Here is a 20,752-nt window from a genome sequence, read left to right on the forward strand (position 1 = left end):
TTCATAGGGGCACTGCTTACAATAGCTCAAAACTGGAAACAGCCCAGATTTTGATCAACAGAATAAATCAGTTTACTTATAGATGTACAGAAATAAAAATGAATGAAATACAACTACACACATACATACATATGAATCTCACAAACATACTATTGAGTAAAGGAAGAATTCTGTTCACATAAAAGAGCAAAAGAATTCACATAAAATTCAAACACAGGCAAAAGAAAACTTGAATTATCAAAAAAAAAATTTTCTTAAAGGCATGGAAATGATCAAACCAAACTTGGCACAGTGATTATTTCTTCAACAAGGGAAAATGTTATTATCTAGGAGGGATACACAGGGGCCTTCTAGGTTACCGGTAATGTTTTATTTCTTGACTTGGAAGAGAGTTACATAGGTGTTCACTATATAATTATTTGTTAAGCTGTACATATTTGTTCTAAATACTTTTGCATAGGTACATTACATTTCATAATATAAAATTAAAATTTTAAAACAATAAAAAGGTTAGAAAAAGATCAGTGAGTCTTTGGGGTAAGATGTAAAGTGTAATAAGACAATGTGCTGCCAAGTCAACCTGGCTAAAAAGCAAGACCTAATGCTGACTGCTAGCTATCAAATAATGTACTCTGTTCATAAACAGTTTTATATTCACTTAACAAGTAATTATACTGGGCACTTACTGTGTGCCAGGCATTATTCCAGTGACTGGGAACACCCCAGCGTGCAAACAGTACTTACATACAAGTGTTATGGAGAAAGACAATAAACAAAACATGGTAAAGGAAATGCTGAGGGTGATGCTACTTTTTATGCGGTAATTAGGAGTATCCTCAGTGATAGCTGGCAACTGAACAGAGAGAGACTTAAAGGAATCAAGGAACTAATCCATGCAGGTATCTGGGGAACAGCTTGCCAGAAAGATGGGAACAGCCAAAGGCCTTAAGGCAGGACCGTGCTTGATGTATTCAAGAGACACAAAGAGGTCAGGAGGCTGGAACAGAATAACTGAGAGGAACACGCAGGAGATGAAGCAGGCTTGGGGTGGTGGTGGTGAGGAGGCAGGATCATGTAGGGCACTGCAGAACTTTCTAAAGACTGTCTCTTCCTGAGTGAGATGAGAAGCCATTTGAAACCAGCAAAATGAGGGGATGTGATTTATGTTTTAAAACCATCATTGTGGGCTTCCCTGGTGGCACAGTGGTTGAGAATCTGCCTGCCAATGCAAGGGACACAGGTTTGAGCCCTGGCCCGGGAAGATCCCACATGCCGTGGAGCAACTAAGCCCACGCACAACAAGTACTGAGCCTGCGCTCCAGAGCCTGAGAGCCATGACTACTGAAGCCTGCGCGCCTAGAGCCCGTGCTCCACAACAAGAGAAGCCAACACAATGAGAAGCCTGCACACTACAACAAAGAGTAGCCCCCGCTCACAGCAACTAGAGAAAGCCTGTGCACAGCAATGAAGACCCAACACAGCCAAAAATAAATAAATAAATTTTAAAAATTAAAAAAATAAACCATACATGATAAAATTGATAAATTTGAAATAAATAAATAAATAAAACTACTCACTGTACAAGACAATGTGATATACTTAATAGTATTGAACGCTACACTTAAAAATGGTTAAGATAGGGCTTCCCTGGTGGCACAGTGGTTGAGAGTCCGCCTGCTGATGCAGGGGACACGGGTTCGTGCCCCGGTCCGGGAAGATCCCACATGCCGTGGAGCGGCTGGGCCCGTGAGCCATGGCCGTTGAGCCTGCGCGTCCGGAGCCTGTGCTCCGCAACAGGAGAGGCCACAACAGTGAGAGGCCTGCGTACTGAAGAAAAAAAAAAAAGTGTTTGTTTTAAAGTAGAACTTATACCCTCTGCTGTCCTCCAATTTATAATGAGCACTTTTTTAAAAATCTGTGCTAAAATACCCTTAAAACCTACTATCTTAACCTTTTTGGTTTTTTTTTTGCGGTACGCGGGCCTCTCACTGTTGCGGCCTCTCCCGTTGCACAGGCTCCGGGCTCAGTGGCCATGGCTCACGGGCCACCAGGGAAGCCCTGACTAGTTTTAAAGGCTTAAAAAAAAAATTCAGACTGGTGTTGGTGTTTCTAGATGAATTCTACTACAACTCTACTATTAAGTTACTATTCAAGTAGTGTACTCTAAATTTTTCCTACGCCCACTACATGATGGGAGGATTTACATGCTTTGCTAATAAATGTGCATGAAACAGATAGTTAGTGGGAAGCATAAAACAGATAGTTAGTGGGAAGCAGCAGCATAGCACAGGGAGATCAGCTCCGTGCTTTGCGACAGCCTAGAGGGGTGGGATAGGGAGGGTGGGAGGGAGGCTCAAGAGGGAGGGGATATGGGGATATACGTATGCATATGGCTGATTCACTGTGTTCTACAACAGAAACACACACAGTATTGTGAAGCAATTATACTCCAATAAAGATGCATTAAAAAAATAAATGATAATTGCCCTCAAAAAAAATTAAAAAATAAACCTGCATGAATAATTTAAGTATCAAAAAATTATTTGATGAAATTTATCATCCGGTGGCTGGTTACCATGAAAATAGTGAATATAAATTTATATGACTAGGTTCTAAAGGACCATACAGAATTTTAAGGACCAATATAACTCCTTAAACCCCATTCTCTCGCAAGGGAAAGCAGTGCATCAGATCAAACCACCCATATGAGTAAAATATAACTCAAATACAGTAGATCATTAAAAGAAAAAAACATGAATATACTACAGTACCTGATTTTGAGGTGTCAGTATTTCTATTATTTAAATACATGATGAATAAAAGACCTACAGAAATTTGGTCTCTAATTTGACAATATTAACATGTGCTTTTGGAAAATCATCACACATTTTAAAATGCTGCTATTGCATATTACTTGGCAGTTTAAGTAAATGTGATTTTTTTTTTTTTTTACCTCTGTGAAGAGACGAGCATCATCAGAAAGCATATTATAATCCTGTGCACATTTCTTTGCAGAATTCTGCAAAAATTTTAGGAATTCTGTAACTTCTTCATTCACATGTTTTTTCATATCCTGATTTAAAAAAAAAGTAGACATATCTTAGAATAAGAAGCTTGGTTAAAAACAATCACTTCTCAATTGCTGTACTAATAATATGGACTTAAAGTATCATGTCCAAAGCAGAAATCACAAAAAAGTTCATTCCACAAAAAGAGAAAAGCTAATGACTAATGCTACAATATATGATTAGGAATTAATAAGCTCATTTTATAAAATGATCTTAACATAAAAAGGACAAACACCCAAATGGAAAAATAAGCAAACATATAAATATGCAAGTTACAAAAGAAGAATTAGAAATGGCTTATAAACACATGGAAAATGCTTATTTTCATTAGTAACCACTGTAAGTTAATATAAAACAAGAGATTGCCATTTTTTCCATATCAAATTAGAGGCAAAAAAAATAATGTTCATTGTTAGTGAAGATATTTTGAAAAAAACCTTCTTACAGTACTGGTACATACAAATTGGTTTAAACTTTTTTTCAGAACAATTTACTCGTGTGTAACTGCAGATCAAAGCCTTAAAAACATGTATAGTTTTTGATCTGGTAATTATATTTTTAAGAATTTATCTTAAGGAAACAATCATAGATATGAACAAAGAGTTTGCAACAATGACATTCAGCACAGCATCACTTACTTAATCGAGAATTTGGTAACTACTTAATTAAAGTAATAATTAACAAAAATTTTAAAGTGGTTCAAGGTGCAAGGTAAAGTTCTACTGCTAGTACTTAATATGAACTGGGGTGAAATATACTCAGAACTAGAGCAAAATGCCTCAACTATAATAGAAACAATAGAATTAAAGCACCAATGTTCTGTCAATTAAACTCCTTATAGTTTCCATTTTTATTAATGTGATTGCACCTAAAAACATAAAAGCAAATTTCAAATATTTCCTAACTTTTAAATATTTTTTAACTGACGCTGAAGAGAACAATACATACCAAGTACTGCAAGTATTCATTTTTATTTATTCCAACAGCTTTGGAACTCACAGGGATTTTTGCATATTTAACCAACAAATCCACATAATTCCTCTGCTCTCTCTGTGAGAAACGAGAGAAACGAGGATAAGGAACTCTTGGTTTTGGAAGAAGAACCATTCCAACTGTGGTTTTCACTTTTTCCTTTGCTTGAGTTGCTGAACTAACTGCCGGCTCAGTTTCTACAGAACTTGCTGAGGCATTCAAATTTTCTCCTATACGTCTGGGGAAAAAAAATACAATTTACAAATATGTGCTTTTCACATGAAGATTACTATCATGAAACTTCATGATTCTCAATCACCAGGGAGAATACAGAGTGATTAACAGAGTAAATTCTGGATTATTATCTAACTCTGCCACCTGCATTTTGATGTTTAGCCATTTAGTATAAATTAAGTATTCTGCAGGATAGGATCACATTACAAGTTTACCTTCAATTACCTGATGGAGAGGAAGAGGCAAAATCCTTAGACAAGTTATTCAATTTGGAAGCTTCCTCCCTTTATTGAAGAGGGGTAAATCACTCTTGCTAGTTATATATGCAGGTATTTTGTGTTTACATTTTATTACAATTCAAGTTGTTTTTTAATACCTAAAGTCTTCAATAAGATATATCAGTTAATGCAGTGAACAAAAGCCACTAAGAGCAGGATATGTTGGGGTCACAAACTTGAAGTTCACAAATTCACTGAGATTCTAAATTTTCTGGTTTCCTCTGCTTTAATTATCTCAAGACTTTAAAAGAAAATCCCAACACTCTGTGATATATTTTATGGAAATAACAGTGGTTTTAGAAAAGTTGTATAATCCTCTATCACTCATGCACATGGCTGAGTTTATGGAAATGTCTTTATGTTTTGTATAGATACAAAAGAGAAATCTTGGCACATCTATAATGAAATACACTACAGGAAAAACTGGTGAGTAGCTAGAGAACCTGTTACCCTATCTGTTTATGAAAGCCTACCCCAAATTTAAAAAAAAATCACCTTACTACCCCAATTAAGGTATATGACACAAATTTCTTATCTTGTAAATAATCTGTCTCTATTGCTGCTATTCAGTGTTATAACCTACATTTTTCATAAGAAAGTCTTAAAGTACACACACACACACACACACACACAGACATACACACACGAAACTACACTTCCTTAGCCTCTACAACTTCAATTTCCACCACAGTAATGATTTGGTTCCAAACTGAAAAAGGATGAGTTAAGCCCCATCCAAAGCTACCATTAATTTGTTTTAGATCAACGTTAAAATATTAGAATAAATACGATAAAAATTCCAAAATTCTTTAAAAAAAGACTTAGAGCCCTCAAATAAGGCAAAATATTCAAGATTACTCTTTTAGAGCTAAACTCTGGATGTAAAACTAACCAAGAGAGCAGGCTAGTAAATGGAAAAAGAATTTTGGAAATTAAAATAAGGATGCTTAGATTGGCTCTGAAAATAATACAGGTGAAAGAAGACATACTTAGCTACTAAAGTTTCTCCAATAACTGCATAAAAATAAGCATATTTTAGGTTAACAAAATGAATATTAACTGCTGATCTTGGGAGAAATGTATTACAGCAAATTGATTTCTCACTAGAAAATGTCTTGAGAGCTATTCAAACCTAACAGTATTGTGTCCGCAATTCTTAACAATACTGCTTCACAGCTGTCTCTCTGAATATGAGAACATGTCTGTCCTTGTGACACAAACTGGCAAATTTAATTAAGCTGCTGCAGCAACAAGATGCTGACTCAGATACGCCAGAGTAGGAATGTCAAGAAATTCTAGCAGTTTAAATTGGCTACATTCAGCAAAGAATGAAACGGCAGCACATCAAGATCATTTCTGTGTGCAGCGCTGTCAAAATCTTCATCAGGGTGCAAGCCAAAAGCATCTGATGGGGTTTTTCTAACCACATTTACAGCATTATATTTTATTTAAGTTGATGGTTTGAAGTTTTCTCCCTTCATTTTGTCAACTCTCCTTTTTTACTTTAAGTCTCTATGAAAAAAAGGCAGAATTCAAAAGTTTTCGTTTCCTATGCTTTAAGTCTCCTGGTTTGGGTAGCTTCTTTAAGTAGCATTTGGAAATGGTACTTCTAGCCTCCATCTAAAGTCCACCTGTACCTCCTGAATTTGATTTACTTATGTACATTAAACATGTTAAAATTTCTTCTTTTTCTTCTTTGTATATTTGAAGCTTCTTTCCCCTTTGTTGGCTTAAAACTCAGTTATAAATATCAATAACCAGAAACTAATTTTTTTTTTTTTAATTTTGGCTGCATTGGGTCTTCGTTGCTGTGCACAGGCTTTCTCTAGTTGCCGCGAGCAAGGGCTGTGCAGGCTTCTCATTGCGGTGTCTTCTCTTCGTTGCAGAGCATGGGCTCTAGGCACATGGGCTTCAGTAGTTGTGGCACACGGGCTCAGCAGTTGTGGCTCGTGGGCTCAGCAGTTGTGGCTCGTGGGCTCTAGAGCACAAGCTCAGTAGTTGTGGTGCACAGGCTTAGTTGTTCTGCGGCATGTGGGATCTTCCCGGACCAGGGTTCGAACCCCTGTTCCTTGCACTGGCAGGAGGATTCCCAACCACTGCGCCACCAGCGAAGTCCCCAGAAACTAATTTTTAAAAGGCAAATATTTACCTTTCAGTGGAGGGAAAAGGGTGGAATAAAAACCTCATATTGTTGAAAGTAGCATAATTAGAGGTATCAATATTTTCCCAAATATGTTTTTATAGAAAACAAAATACAAAATTAGGGCTAATAAATTTACATTCTTCCGAGTCTTTTTTTGTTTTTTTCTTCCTGGTTTTTTCATCAAGAAAACTGTGGTAATTTAATATAGTCTGAAAATCCATTCTTACTATAATAAAACTAAAGGTTAGCAAAAAAGACTAGAAACATACGAAATCAATGACTTGTGTCTTTATTTCTTCTATGCTAAAAGGTGTATTATACTAACAAATTATTTTGTGCTATATAGAAATCTAAAGAAAAACAAGTGATATTCTAAGAAAAAAAGATTTTAGGTGTTAAGTGTACTCAACTTCCAGTAGGACGTCCTCTCCCTTACAAATTTCAGACTATAACCCACGCTTGGGATATGCTGAATAGAACCGGATTTGAAAAGGACCATAAAATAATTAAGAAGCAGTAGCAAGGGACTTCCCTGGTGGGGCAGTAGTTGAGAATCTGCCTGCCAATGCAGGGGACATGGGTTCGATCCCTGGTCCGGGAAGATTCCACATGCCGTGGAGCAACTAAGCCTGTGCGCCACAACTACTGAGCCTCTGCTCTAGAGCCACAACTACTGAAGCCCGCGTACCTAGAGCCCGTGCTCCACAACAAGAGAAGCCACCGCAATAAGAAGCCCACGCACCACAACAAAGAGTAGCCCCCATCCGCCACAACTAGAGAAAGCTCACGCACAGCAACGAAGACCCAATGCAGCCAAAAAAAAAAAAAGATGCTCATTGTTTGTAACAGTAAAGGAATGGAAACAACCTAAATGAGTATCAGTGGTAGCAATTAATTGATTCCACTAAGAAATACCACTGTCACCAGAAAACTAGGAGGAAAATTAGAGTGAGATATCTCTATGGTCAAGAGCTCATTGATGATTTTAAGAGGAGCAGTTTTAGTAGCCTAGTGAGGGCAAAAGGCAGATTACAGTGGAATGTTCGGTGAAAGCAAGTGCAATGGGATACGCAATAAAGGGAAGGGTTTTTTTTTCCATCCTGTTTTTTTTTTTTTTTTTTCGGTACACGGGCCTCTCACTGTTGTGGCCTCTCCCGTTGCGGAGCACAGGCTCCGGATGCACAGGCTCAGCGGCCATGGCTCACGGGGCTAGTCGCTCCGTGGCACGTGGGATCTTCCCGGACCGGGGCATGAACCCGTGTCCCCTGCATCGGCAGACAGTCTCTCAACCACTGCGCCACCAGGGAAGCCCCCTCCATCCCGTTTTTTAAATTGATTCTCCAAATCTGTCTTTTGGCTGGAGAGTTTAATCCATTTAAAGTAATTATTGGGAGGGAGGGACTCAGCAATGTTATTTTGTTAATTGTTTTCGGTATGTCTTATAGATTTTTTGTCCCTCATTTCCTCCCAGCAAGCATATACAAGTATTTAAAGAAGTCTAAGTACAAGTGAGAGAAGAGCTAAGAAAGCAACGAGGAGGGAATGTGGAACCCAGGGACTGAGATGGGACAAACTTGAGCATGTTTAAATATTGGTCAAGAGAGAACAAAGAGGGACTTCCCTGGCAGTCCAGTGGTTAGGACTCTGCGCTTCCACTGCAGGGGGCATGGGTTCGATCCCTGGTATGGGAACTAAGATCCCACAAGCTGAGCGGCATGGCTTAAAAAAAAGAGAGACAGGAGTTAAGAGGGGATGCTAATTGACAGAAAGGGTACTGAAAAGGCAGGAAAAGATGGGGTCCCATTCCATGCAGAGGCTACAAGTATGATTCCTCCATTGCAAAAGGAGTGGAGAAAGGATGAAAGTTAAAAATTAAGCTCCCCTAGGGGAGCCCCCCAATTCCTCATTTGGCATATTTTCACTGCTTTCTAGTAAACTTGATTAGTTTTAAGATTCACCCACAATAGAGTTGAAACAGGTAATCACAAAGGAAAGAAGATCTGTTACAGGCAAGTAAGCAGTGAGAAGGGAAAATCATCACTTAATAGGCATTTTCATACCAGAAAAAAACTCTATGGCAATTTGGTGGTATCTATTAAAATATAAAATGTTTATAGAATCTGCCCAAACAATTCAGTTTCTATGAATTTATCTTACAGAAATAATTACAAGAACTTTATAAATGTTACTGTTTAAAATCCCAAAGAAAGAGGAACACAAACATTTTGCAATGTAAAACTAGCTAAAAGAATTAAAAGTATCTCTGTATAGTAAAATAATATGCAACCATTAAGAAGACTGAGTTAATGTAGGGGCACAAAATACCCAAACTATTACTTTAAATGAAAAAAGCAAATTGCAAAACAGTTTTATAGTGTTTACAGCATTTTACAGCATTTATGGTGTGATCCCCCACCCCTTCTTTCGGCCATGCCACACGGCTTGCGGGATCTTAGTTCCCTGACCAGGGATTGAACCCGGGCCCTCAGCAGTGAAAGCACGGAGTCCTAACCACAGGTCTGCTAGGGAAGTCCCCCCATTTTTGTTTTAATATGTATCTGTTCATGAGTGGAGAGAAAGGTCTGAAAAGATATATATGCACACCAAAGAGTGGTCACTTTTTGGTACTGAGTTCTTCTATTTTTTAATTTCTACATTTCTACAATTTGAATTTATCATGGTGGATATAGATACATATAAAACTTCAACTATCAGGAAAATAACAATCAAATATGGAAATAAATAACCAAATAAATAAACATATTACCTGCTAGATAAAATACATAGTTCTTTTAAACTTGGAGCCATGGAATGATCTTTATAATTTTCTCGAGAGAAAAATGTCTTAAGGCCATTTTTGGGGGAAACATCCCTGTAAAACAAAGTAATTTACTTGAATTTGACAATTCAAAATTTCATGTTAGATTAACAAGCATAATGGTACAATTGTAATTTAAAACTACATGTCCCCTACATCCCCTTTCCCAGAAAATCACCTCAGTAATTTTAATTTCATGTGTGAGTTTAGATGTTTTACTTCTTGGATAGTTTTTAACCTAGGCCCATTCTGAAATTCTCCAATTCCAACAATCAGCCTTGCTTTTTCCTTTAGTACCCAACTAAATGCCAGAGATACTTGAGAGTTAAAGACAGAACAGACTGAAGTATCATAAAGGGTCTGTCAGGGGCAAGGTTCACCTCAGGCTCTGTGGCATAACATTAAGATGTTTGATTGCTGAAAGAAAATGCTTCTTAACCTATTTTTGTCTCATTCACTATTGTGCTCAGCCAAAAAACACTACAAAGACTGATTATCCAACGTTTTTTGTTAACTTGGCAAATGTGATAAATGGTGTGCCTCTACTAAAACTACTTGCAAGGTCATATATGATTTTCTATACTGTAATTAATTTACAGACTAACATACTATAGTCAATGCTTTCTGTATAGTAAGCATCCAATAAATGCTGGTTGAACGAAAGAATTTAAAAATTAAACACACTGAGAACAATTAATCTAGGGAGAACAAAAATTAGAAGGATTCTGTAGAAAAGGACCATTCCAAGGACTGTAATACTGTGCAAAGGCTCTAAACCACGTTTGGTTTCACAATGTCAATGATATAGAAGAGCATCTGTTCTGCATTTGAACACATTTTTTATGGCAAGGAGCATAAATGTGCGTACCTCTTAAAACTTACAACAGAAAAATGTAGTCAAATGGCACCTTTGGCTGGCCCATTACTAAAATGGGAAATTCTCGCATATTTGCTCCATACTCATTTCTTACTGTTTTAAAGGTGTTTATCTAAAAACAATAATTAAGGTATTAATGATAAATCTAAAAAGTCTTATTTGTTATGCACCGGGGTAGTTTCTTAGTACTTGCTATTGTGCTGTATCTGTGACATCTCATTAAATTCTAAAGTTTTTGCATAACATACAAAAACAAAGTCATGGGCCTCAGGAATTGTGAGCTCCTTGGAGGAAACACTGTTTTCAATAAACAAATACTTATTGAACACATATTGATTGTATTTATTTGATAAACTTGACATGTTACACTTTGTAAATTTAAGGTGTACAGCATGTTACTTTGATAACATTTCTATATTGTAATATGATTGCTACTGAATATTTATCACATTACATAATTATAGACAATATCATTGTCTATATGCATTATACTAGAGGATATAGTGATTGAATCTTCTGAGTCAGGTACTATTTCAGTCATCTTGTAATCTCTTGTAACTTTTGTATTCTCCTCCGCTAGCACACGCCTTCGCTAGTAGAGTAGATGCTCACTAAATGTGTGTTAAATTGATCTAAAGCAGCACACACATTAGATTTCTACATAGCCACCATATTACTTAATAAAGTTCTCTATTTGTAAAGTTCTCATACACTTCTAAAATAGTCTATGCATTTACATTATCACTTGATATAGATTCCAATATAACAAAAAGAAGCTTGCCTATTCTTAAAAAAAGGTTCTTGAACGCAGGAAAGTTCCAGCATCTCTACTAAGATCAACAATAAATACATGATGGAGTTAAACCTAGAAGCAATCTAAGTGCTGAATTGTTATCACTTTAGGAGAGGAAGTGCAGTCAAAGATAACTCAAAAGTGCCAAGCAGGTGTAGATAAGAACGGGGTAGGCCTTCGCTGGTGGCGCAGTGGTTGGGAGTCCGCCTGCCGATGCAGGGGACACGGGTTCGTGCCCTGGTTCGGGAGGATCCTGCGTGCCGCGGAGGAGCTGGGCCCGTGAGCCATGGCCGCTGGGCCGGCGCGTCCGGAGCCTGTGCTCCGCAGCGGGAGAGGCCACAGCGGTGAAGGGCCCGTGTACCGAAAAAATAATAATTAAAAAAAAAAAAAAAAGAACGGGGTAGATGAGAATGGGGTAAACTCTAAGCCACTGTACTTATCTTCTTTCTGTTTCCTCCAAATCTCTCCAGGCCAGACACCCTCCTTTCCTAATGCAGCCACCAGACCCACTTCAATTCTCTTTAGGAGATTACAAACAGATGTAACTCACCAGTTCAGCCTTGGTTCACCCATGGCCATCATGGAGCTCATATTCCTAGATTTCTGCTTCACTCTAGTTCACAATTCTGCTGCCTGGCAGTGTAGGCTCCTAAGGAGGCAGGATGTCTCTAGAATTTTCACTCAACTGAGGAAAAAAACCAAAGGTCAAGAACAAAAGCAGGTGACTGGCTGGACCAGATACTGTTAACTCAGATGAGGCAAGAACCTGTTCCTAACAACCACCCTCAATCGACACAGACACGTAAAATAGAAAAGGGCAGACAAACGAATATTCCCAAGGTCTTTGAGGCAGAACAGCGAAGCTAACATAGGATCAGTCCTTCTCCATTTAACTTATTCCAGGAACGTCACGAAAGAAGACCGAAACAGAATGGTGTTCTCATTGCTCACATACAAGATTCCAGAATGGGCTGTACGTCTTGACTCCGTCCCCTGCCCCGACTCCCTTATTGTCAAAATAAATCTGGCTTCCATTTTCCCAACCATACATTATTATGGGGCAGATTCTGGCAAGCAACGAAGGACAAAAGCTATCTGGATGTCAAGAATCTTTCAAAGAGAATCTCACTTTTGGAGGAGACTGAGGGCCAGATAACTTAAGTGACATTTCACGGGATCACTTAGAGGACTCACCAGCACTAGAAATCTGGCTTGCATCTGGCCTGAACGTCAACACTGCATGTTCAGTGCTTCTCCTGCCACCCCGTGCGGATAAAGAGTTTGTAAGCAACGGACAGTCAAACGTAGGAGTCGATCTCTCAGTAGCGGGCGGGCCTCACCTGCTCCCACTTAATCCACCTCCCACGCTTCTGCCCGGTGAGGGGCTGGGGCGGGAGAGCCGATGAAGGCACAAGGAAGGCTGAGGGAAAGGGAACCAAAGGAAAAACAAGGTTCTAGAAATGCTGTAAATCGGTGAGCAAAGACAGGGGAGGGGACCGCGCCAGCACCAGGTGCGAAGGGTCCTGGCCCGGCCTAGGGGCCGCCATGTTCCCTCCTCCCGCCCCTCACAAGCGCGCCCTCCCCGCCGAGTCTCTGCAAAAAAGCAGCCTTGCTGCCCACCTCGTGGTCCGCGGCGTCTCCGCCCCGAACCGCGACCTGGACCCTAACGAAACAGTCACACGCCCGTACAACCCACACCTCTCCGTCGCGCGCCTCGGGAAGACCTTATTTAAAGGACATGGCCGCGCCGCCTCGGCCTTGCGTCGTGACGTCATCAGCGACGCAGCGGGCGGGGCCCGTGCGACTCGAGAGGGCCGTCCCCCGCCTCCCCCTCCTTTCCCCGCCCCCTTCCCGCCTCCCCCTCCTTCCCCCGCCCCCTTCCCGCCTCCCCCTCCTTCCCCCGCCCCCTTCCCGCCTCCTCCCCGCCCCCGGACTCCTGGTAGATTCCGCTGGAAACTGTGAGACAGGGGTTGCTGGAGTTCACCTTGAGGGCTGGGGGGCTATGTATTGTCCTAGAGAGTCGTCGACCTTGAGGAGATCATAAACTGGAAGGAGGACAGTACAGTACAGTACTGGAAAGACCCAGACTTGGTTGTGACCTGAAGTGTCTTAACTGACTCATCAACAAAATGGAGATATCATAAGCACCTACTTAGTAGGGTTTTTTGAAAGGATTAAATAAGGGATGAAGCTGTGCTCAGCACAGTTACCTGGCACGCAGTAGCATCTCCACTCCATTCTCCTCCCATTTTAGATGTCATTTTCTACCAGCGGTCACTCTGGCTCTTACACTCACTAAGTGTAAGATTTTCACTCACTCAGGAAAGATTTATTGAGCACTTATAATTCGTGCTTGGTGCTGCGTACACATAGGACTTGGAGCCAATACTGGTTTTTCCAAGAGCTTTTGATCATTGGGAATCTAAGATATACACATTAAGTAATTACAAAATAAAATACAAAGTGATGAGCTACATAAGAAAGGTATTATAGAAAAGATTGTGTGAGTTCAGGGAGGGAGAGAAATCACTAGTTGGAGAAACAGAAAGCAGCTTTGACTAGCTAAAGACATCTACTGAGCACTTATATGTCAGTTACCACTTTGGGCACTTGACATGTCAGCCCATTTGAAGAATTTGAGGTATGTGGATGATGGAAAAGGATGGTTGTAGATAGAGACCAGCACAGGGAGCTGCGTAAACCTACCACATGAACAGAGTCCAGTTTGTGTGCTAGCAGGAAAGCATATTCTAAAGTTTAGAATGATTTGTGATATTGTTTAAAATTATGTTTACATAAAAATCACACGTATGTGAAAAATCTCCCTTGAATACAGGGACCCTTACGTAATTTACTTTGCCTGCATTACAAGGTCTCTGAAGAGCAGTAGAGGAAAGGGTTTGGAAAATTAGGTTGGGAATAGAACACAGAAGACCTTATAAGCCAGAGTAAGGATTTTGATTTTATTGTATAAGAAATGGGATGCTGAGGGGAGAGAGGAGCTTATAAGGAGAGGAATGACACAATCAGAGCTTCTGTGTTTTAGGAATGTTTATCTGGCAATGTATTGAATGATTTGTAGGGAAGAAGCCAGTTAGGAGACAGTGCTTGTGGATGCCTGCAAATCAACTGGTGCAGTGCCCAGCACTGTGGGGCAGCATTTCTTATTAGGTGAGCGATGCTGACTCACGTGCTAGGACAGAGACGGACATCAAGGCAGTGTAGAAGTTTAAGAATTGGGTACTATCTTGCAAAGCATGCAGTCGGAGTTGGGAGTCATGTCCTAGTCTTCAGCAACTGCTCAAGTGAAAGAGCAATACCATATGATATCTCTTACATGTGGAATCTAAAATATGACTCAAATGAACCTATCTACAGAACAGAAGACTCACAGACATAGAGAACAGACTTGTGGTTGCCAAGGGGCAGGGGGCATGGAGGAAGGATGGAGTGGGAGGTTGGGATTACCAGATGTAAACTATTATATAGAGAATGGATAAACAACAAGGTCCTATGGTATAGCACAGGGAACTATATTCAATGTCCTGTGATAAACCATGATGGAAAAGAATATTAAAAAAAAAAGTGTATATATATATATATATATCTGAAAAACTTTGCTGTACAGAAGAAATTTACACAACATTGTAAATCAGCTATGCATCAATAAAATAAAAATTAAATATTTCCTTTAAAAAAAAAAAAAACTGCTCAAGAATTGTTGAAGCACTCATGCTGCTGGGGTGCACCAGCCCATAGTAGTGTGGCATGGTAACGTCACCAGACATGGCCTGTGCTGAGATTACAGATTATCATCAGTTTGCTCTGGTCCCGTGTATCTGAGTGCCAGTGGTTACAAGAAGGAACTTTGGAGATTATGTAGTCCAACTCTCTTGTCTTCCTGATAAGGAGACTGAGGCCCACATTGTCAAGTGACTTTTCCAACATTTACGTGATCAGTGGTAAAGCTGATACTACAAATCAGGTCTCATAACCTTTGCCATTAAAATGTTAAGTCTATGCATCCTTCCCTCTTTACACGCTACTTTGTAAACCAGAAGCAGTTTAATGAAAAGAACATGGATTTTTGGAGTCCGGCAGATATAGGTTTGTATCTCAGTTTTCCTGCTTACTGGCAGTGTGATCCCAGACATGTTGTGTTGCCTCTTTGGGCCTCAGTTTCCTCATCTGGGTAATGGGTGAGGTAATATCTCACCTACAGGATTGTTGTGAGGATTAGAAGTAACATGTAAAAATTTCACTACAAAGAGTAAATGCTCAACAAGTAGTAGCTATTAGTATACACTTTCATGCCAAAGACAAACAAGCAAATACATTTGACCACTCACGGTGGTGGTGGCATTGTTTAACAAATGATTATAATACAGTATAAACAGGAAATGATATACGCTGCCAACTAAAGAATGTCGCTCTCCATCTGGCTCTACAAGGATTAGGTAATTAGCCACTGTAGCCGTTGACCTTTAACACACCCTGAAAGGAGTTCAGGGCAGAGATCAGGAATGAGACACTCTGTGTTCTGGGTAAACTGGCAGAGCAAGCCTTTAGAGAGTTAGATATTTTCAGAAGAAATTTTTTATGAACCTGGATTCTTGCATCTTCCCATACTTAGAAAATCCCTAAAACCATTACCTAAGCTGTCTGTTCCTTGTGACTGGCAGCAACCTTCTACTGAGACATGTGCTTGATTGCACATATCCCACTTCGACAGAATCACATGTATACTGACCTCTCCCCTTACCTCTTTGGAATAGAGGCCATTGGACTGGACAGGGGAGGAGGGGCCTGAGAGGGTCTTCATGCCATGCTAGAGAATTTGGAACTTTGGACTTTATTCTCTGGGTGATAGGGAAACCACTGTGTGTGTGTGTGTGTGTGTGTGTGTGTGTGTGTGTGTGTGTGTAAAACAGCTTTATTGAGGTGTAATCTATGTGCCATAAAATTCACTCACTTAGTTATCATTCACTAATTTTTAGTACATGTACAGTTGTGCAACCATCAACACTACCAAGTTTTAGAACATTTCCATTGCCTTGAAAAATCCCGTGTGCTCCTTTGTAGTTAATCTCTCTTCCCATCCCCAGCCCCAGGACAAACACTAAACTGCTTGTGATTCTACAGACTTGCCTTTTCTGGACATTTCATGTAAATGAAATCATACAATATATAGTCTTTTGCATCCAGATTCTTTCTCCTAGTAGATTATCCATTTTTGAGGATCATCCACGTAGTAGCAAGCATTAGCAGTTGTTTTGTTGCTGAATAGTAGAATGACATTTATGTATATGCCCCAAGTATTTTATCCCTTCAACACTTGATGGATGTTAGATGGTTTCCACTTTATATATATATAGCTATTATGAGTAATATTGGTATGAACATTTGTATACAAGTCTTTGTGTGAACTTTGTGTTTTCATTTCCCTTGGGCAGATACCTAGGAATAGAATTGTTGGGTTGTATGGTAAATTTGTGTTCAACATTTTAAGACACTGCCAAACTGTTTTCCAAAGTGATTGTTCCATTTTATTCTGTGGATGTTCAAGCAGAAAAAAGATTTGGTTTCCATTTCTTCTAAACTGAGAAATAAACAAACTTCGGAGTTGAATGAGAAGCCAATCTCTTTTTGAAAGAATTGATAACAGTAGTTACTTGAGTTTATGTTTCAGTGGACCACAATTTCAAAAATAACTCTTAAAACTGCAAGCACCTGGCTAAGTGAAGTTATCAGAGTTGTTCTAGATGTGTATTTCTTTAGACCAAATCAAGACAGAGAAATGTACAAGATCATCTATTTTTTATCAGTACCAAGTTATTTTCCTACCTCTCAGCTGACGAGCTTCCTTTGCTTGATCTGGGGTGAACTTGGCCTTGGAGAGTTTATGGCTGGCAACTACTTCACTCAGGGAACTACTTCATGAATTTACAATCATCCATAAGGCCCTTTCAAAGTGAGAATCCAGAAATAGCCCTCTAGCAAAGAGGTTTCAATCTAGTAATTGATTCAGAAACTAGTGGGGGAAATACTGTTGCCAATAGTAGTTTGTTCAAATCAGGCTTTTCAGCAATAAATGGTATTTCAAGTGGGGAGGAATTACTATTACTCCTGAAAACCAGAAAAATACTGGCTATGCTATGTTTGGGATATACTGTGTCAGAACAGAACGGCTAAAGTATTCAAATTTTTCTACTCAGAAGATGATAATTTCTATAGTATACTTTGTTGTATTCTGTATAAGATTGTCCCTGGGCTAAAAAAAGACCCAGAAATAACTGTTCATCTGAATGCTGGTCTTCTTTTAAAATTTTTTTTAAATAGAAGTATAGTTGATTTATAATGCTGTGTTAGTTTCTGGTGTAAAGCAAAGTGATTCAGTTATAAATAAATAAATATATATATTCTTTTTCATATTCTTTTCCATTGTGGTTTATTACAGATATCGAATATAGTTTCCTGTGCTATTCAGTAGAATCTTATTGTTTATGTATTTTATATACGGTAGTTTGTAATTGCTAATCCCAAACTCCTAATTTATCCCTCCCCCACCCTCTTTCCTCTTTGGTAACCATAAATTTGTCTTCTATGTCTGTGACTCTGTTTCTGTTTTGTAAGTAAGTTCATTTGTATCATATTTTAGATTCCACATATAAGTGACATCATATGGTATTTGTCTTTCTCTTACTTATTTCACTTAATATGATAATCTCTAGGTTCATCCATGTTGCTGCAAATGACATTATTTAATTCTTTTTTATGGCTGAATAGTATTCCATTAGATATATACCACATCTTCTTTATCCATTCATCTGTCAGTGGACATTTAGGTTGCTTCCACGTCTTGGCTACTGTAGATAGTGCTGCTATGAATGTTGGGATGCATGTATCTTTTTGAATTAGAGTTTCCTCCAGATATATGCCCAGGAGTGGGACTGCTGAATCACATGGCAACTCTATTTTTAGTTTTTTAAGAAACCTCCGTACTGTTTTCCACAGTGGCTGCACCAATTTACATGCTCACCAGTGCAGGAGGGTTTCCTTTTCTCCACACCCTCTTTATGAATGCTGGTCTTTTACAGGTAGCACCTAACTATCCCACAGAGAGAAGGTAATGATAGCAGAAATAATTCCAAGTGGATAACTAAATAATTATTTATATTTGTCTTTACAATAAAGTGTGCATTTTATGGGAGGGGTAAAGAGAGAATGGTAGAGGATGGATGTGAGACTTGTTAGGAGGTGACTATCATAATTAATTGTGAGGCTAAAATTAATTTTTGTTCTCTAAGCACAGAACAATTCATAGTTGAAGCAACTTCCCCCCACAAAGAAATCATTCTGGAATTAAAAATACTGTTTGAGAAGTCTATCAAGCAGATAAACAACAAATGGATTACTGAGACATGACTATACCTTACTAGAGTCAATATTTCCCCTTCAAAGGAGAGAAAAAAATCCAGAATCAAAGTAAACACACAAACACTAGTTTGTTAGCTCCTTACATCATAGATAAATGACATTAGCAAAAAACGGGATTTTTCTCCAGCTCACAACTGGTGGTACAGGGCCAGGATAGAGTGCCTGTTAATCTAGCAAGAGGCTTCTGCCACTCTTGGGACTCTAGGCTTGCCTTCAGAAAAGCTGGGGATCCATCAATGTGATTCATGACATTTGTTATACGCAATGACTTTTGGGATCATTTCAAACATTTATTTTATAAAGTGCAAGAGACGCTTAGGTACTATAGAATGTGGGTGGAGGAAAAGCCCAACTCAGTTGCCTTTGTTCTGACTTCTGAATATTTTATAATTTGAATGTCCTTGAGATTACTTTGGAAATAATTTATGATGAGGTTTTGCATCATTAAAATAGTGTGATATTTAGCTGATGTTAACCCTGTTAGTTTACTCTTACCTGATCTACTCAAGACAAGGGGGTGGGGCTGGGATGGTACAATGACAGCCCAGTAAAGCCAGATTTTTAAAGTCTTTGGCATCATTAAAGTCTCTGGCATTATTCTGACATTCTATTTTAATGATTTCTAAAGCAAAAATGACAAAGTGTGGTGTGCATTCAGGATTTCTCCCCTTCTGCACTCAGGACAGGTATCACTGATCAGTCATGGCCCTCCTTTAAGAATCCTCAATTCTGCATTTCTGGCAGCTACTATCAATCAATAGACGTTAACTCACAAGTTGAAGTTTCTTTCTCTCCCTTTTCTGATCAAAGGGTAGTTTGATCCTTGTATATGTGTTTTGTCCCCTGCAAAATAGAAATGAATTATATTTTTTAAAGTACTACACTATACACCAGTGCTTCCCAAACCTTAATAAGTAAACCAATCACCTGGGGATCTTGTGAAAATGCACATTCTGATTTAGCAGGTCTGGGGTGGTGCCTAGGATTTTGCATTTCTAACAAGGTCAAGGTCGCGGGTGATGCCAGTGCTACTGGTCTGTGGACCACACTTTGAGTAGCAAGGTTCTACTACTCCATTCTCTGGAGACAAGATGTAAGTTAGAAAACTGTACAATGCAACTCAAGAACCAAGAAAAAAGAAGAAAAAACAAGGCAAGTGTTCCATTAGAAGCTGAAATTTTATTATAGGATAACAGTACATAAAGCACATCTAAAATTGATGTGTTCAATGCACTTTTAATAAAGGTAATGTAATATTAAAGGTACAGTTTCTAAGTACAATATAACAACATTCATATTAGAATGAAAATTGGAGTATTTAAAAGACAACATTAAATCTCTCTTTTTTTACAGCTTGTATGTACAAAATGAATCAAAATATTTTTTTTTAATTCAGGACTCAATAAAATAACAAACAGCTGGAAATAAGCAGACTACTGTAAGAGTGAATTGAAAAGAAAACCCAATGTAAGTGAAAAGTTGGATGATCCTCTAATAAAGATCATTAGCAAAGTTTTAGTACAATACTATTTTTAGGATTCCCATAAATGGCTTGCATTTTTAGTGTGGCAGAAAAAGAGTTTTTACATACTGTACACAAAACAGACAGCATATATTTATAGGTACAGTATTACTGTTTCCAAACTTGCATGTATATTTACAGAAGGCTGAGTTTGTTACTCACAGAGTTTTGTGAAATTTGTGTGCTTAATCCTCAAGACCTACACACAATTAGAATCAGCATTTCATGTGGTCTTTTAAAATGTGGCTTTAATACTTAGTTGTAGAAGAAAGTTTTAACCATAAGGCTTGGCATACTTTATAAATTTTCCAAAACAACCCAGGAAAAAAGTCTGAATTGGGGCATACTTTTTGTCATTTAACAATGATCAAATGCTGACATGTTCTGGCCATTGTGCAGACACAAAGAGATACAATCTCTATCCTCAGGAAGCTTAGGATACTAAATGGTGCTTAAAAAAAAAAAAAAAGGTTTCAATTCCTTTCTAAGCGAAGCAATAAGGAATGACGTGATTTGTATTAAAAGAGATTTCTCCCTAAACTGTAGCCAATTCACTTTAAAAGGTTAACTATTAGCATTAGCTCTCATTAACCACATGATTGCATTTATA

At 38.7% G+C, this 20,752-nt stretch overlaps 1 protein-coding gene across 9 annotated transcripts in view; it reads right to left on the reverse strand.

Moving 5' to 3' along the window:
* The window catches only part of ICE2 (interactor of little elongation complex ELL subunit 2), an 89,135-nt gene extending 76,225 nt beyond the window's left edge, over positions 1–12,910 (reverse strand). For 8 of the 9 annotated variants that reach the window (XR_014326072.1, XR_014326073.1, XR_014326075.1 and 5 more), the window contains exons 1-6: positions 12,804–12,910; positions 12,378–12,603; positions 11,734–11,868; positions 9,463–9,567; positions 4,017–4,278; positions 2,954–3,073 (exon numbers count right to left, since the gene is read on the reverse strand). Coding sequence is in view for 2 of the 9 variants with exons in the window: in XM_082835554.1 (XP_082691680.1) it covers positions 2,954–3,073; positions 4,017–4,278; positions 9,463–9,567; positions 11,734–11,774 (528 nt within the window). In the remaining 7 variants the exon portion in view is untranslated. Of the gene's footprint in view, positions 1–2,953; positions 3,074–4,016; positions 4,279–9,462; positions 9,568–11,733; positions 11,869–12,377; positions 12,604–12,803 lie in introns of those variants that run through there. The other variant, XR_014326074.1, reaches the window with a different exon arrangement.
* Positions 12,911–20,752: the final 7,842 nt, after the last annotated feature.

The sequence above is a fragment of the Leucopleurus acutus genome, assembly GCF_964270905.1.
Source record: "Leucopleurus acutus genome assembly, chromosome: 1".
In the NCBI taxonomy this organism is placed as follows: Eukaryota; Metazoa; Chordata; class Mammalia; order Artiodactyla; family Delphinidae; genus Leucopleurus; species Leucopleurus acutus.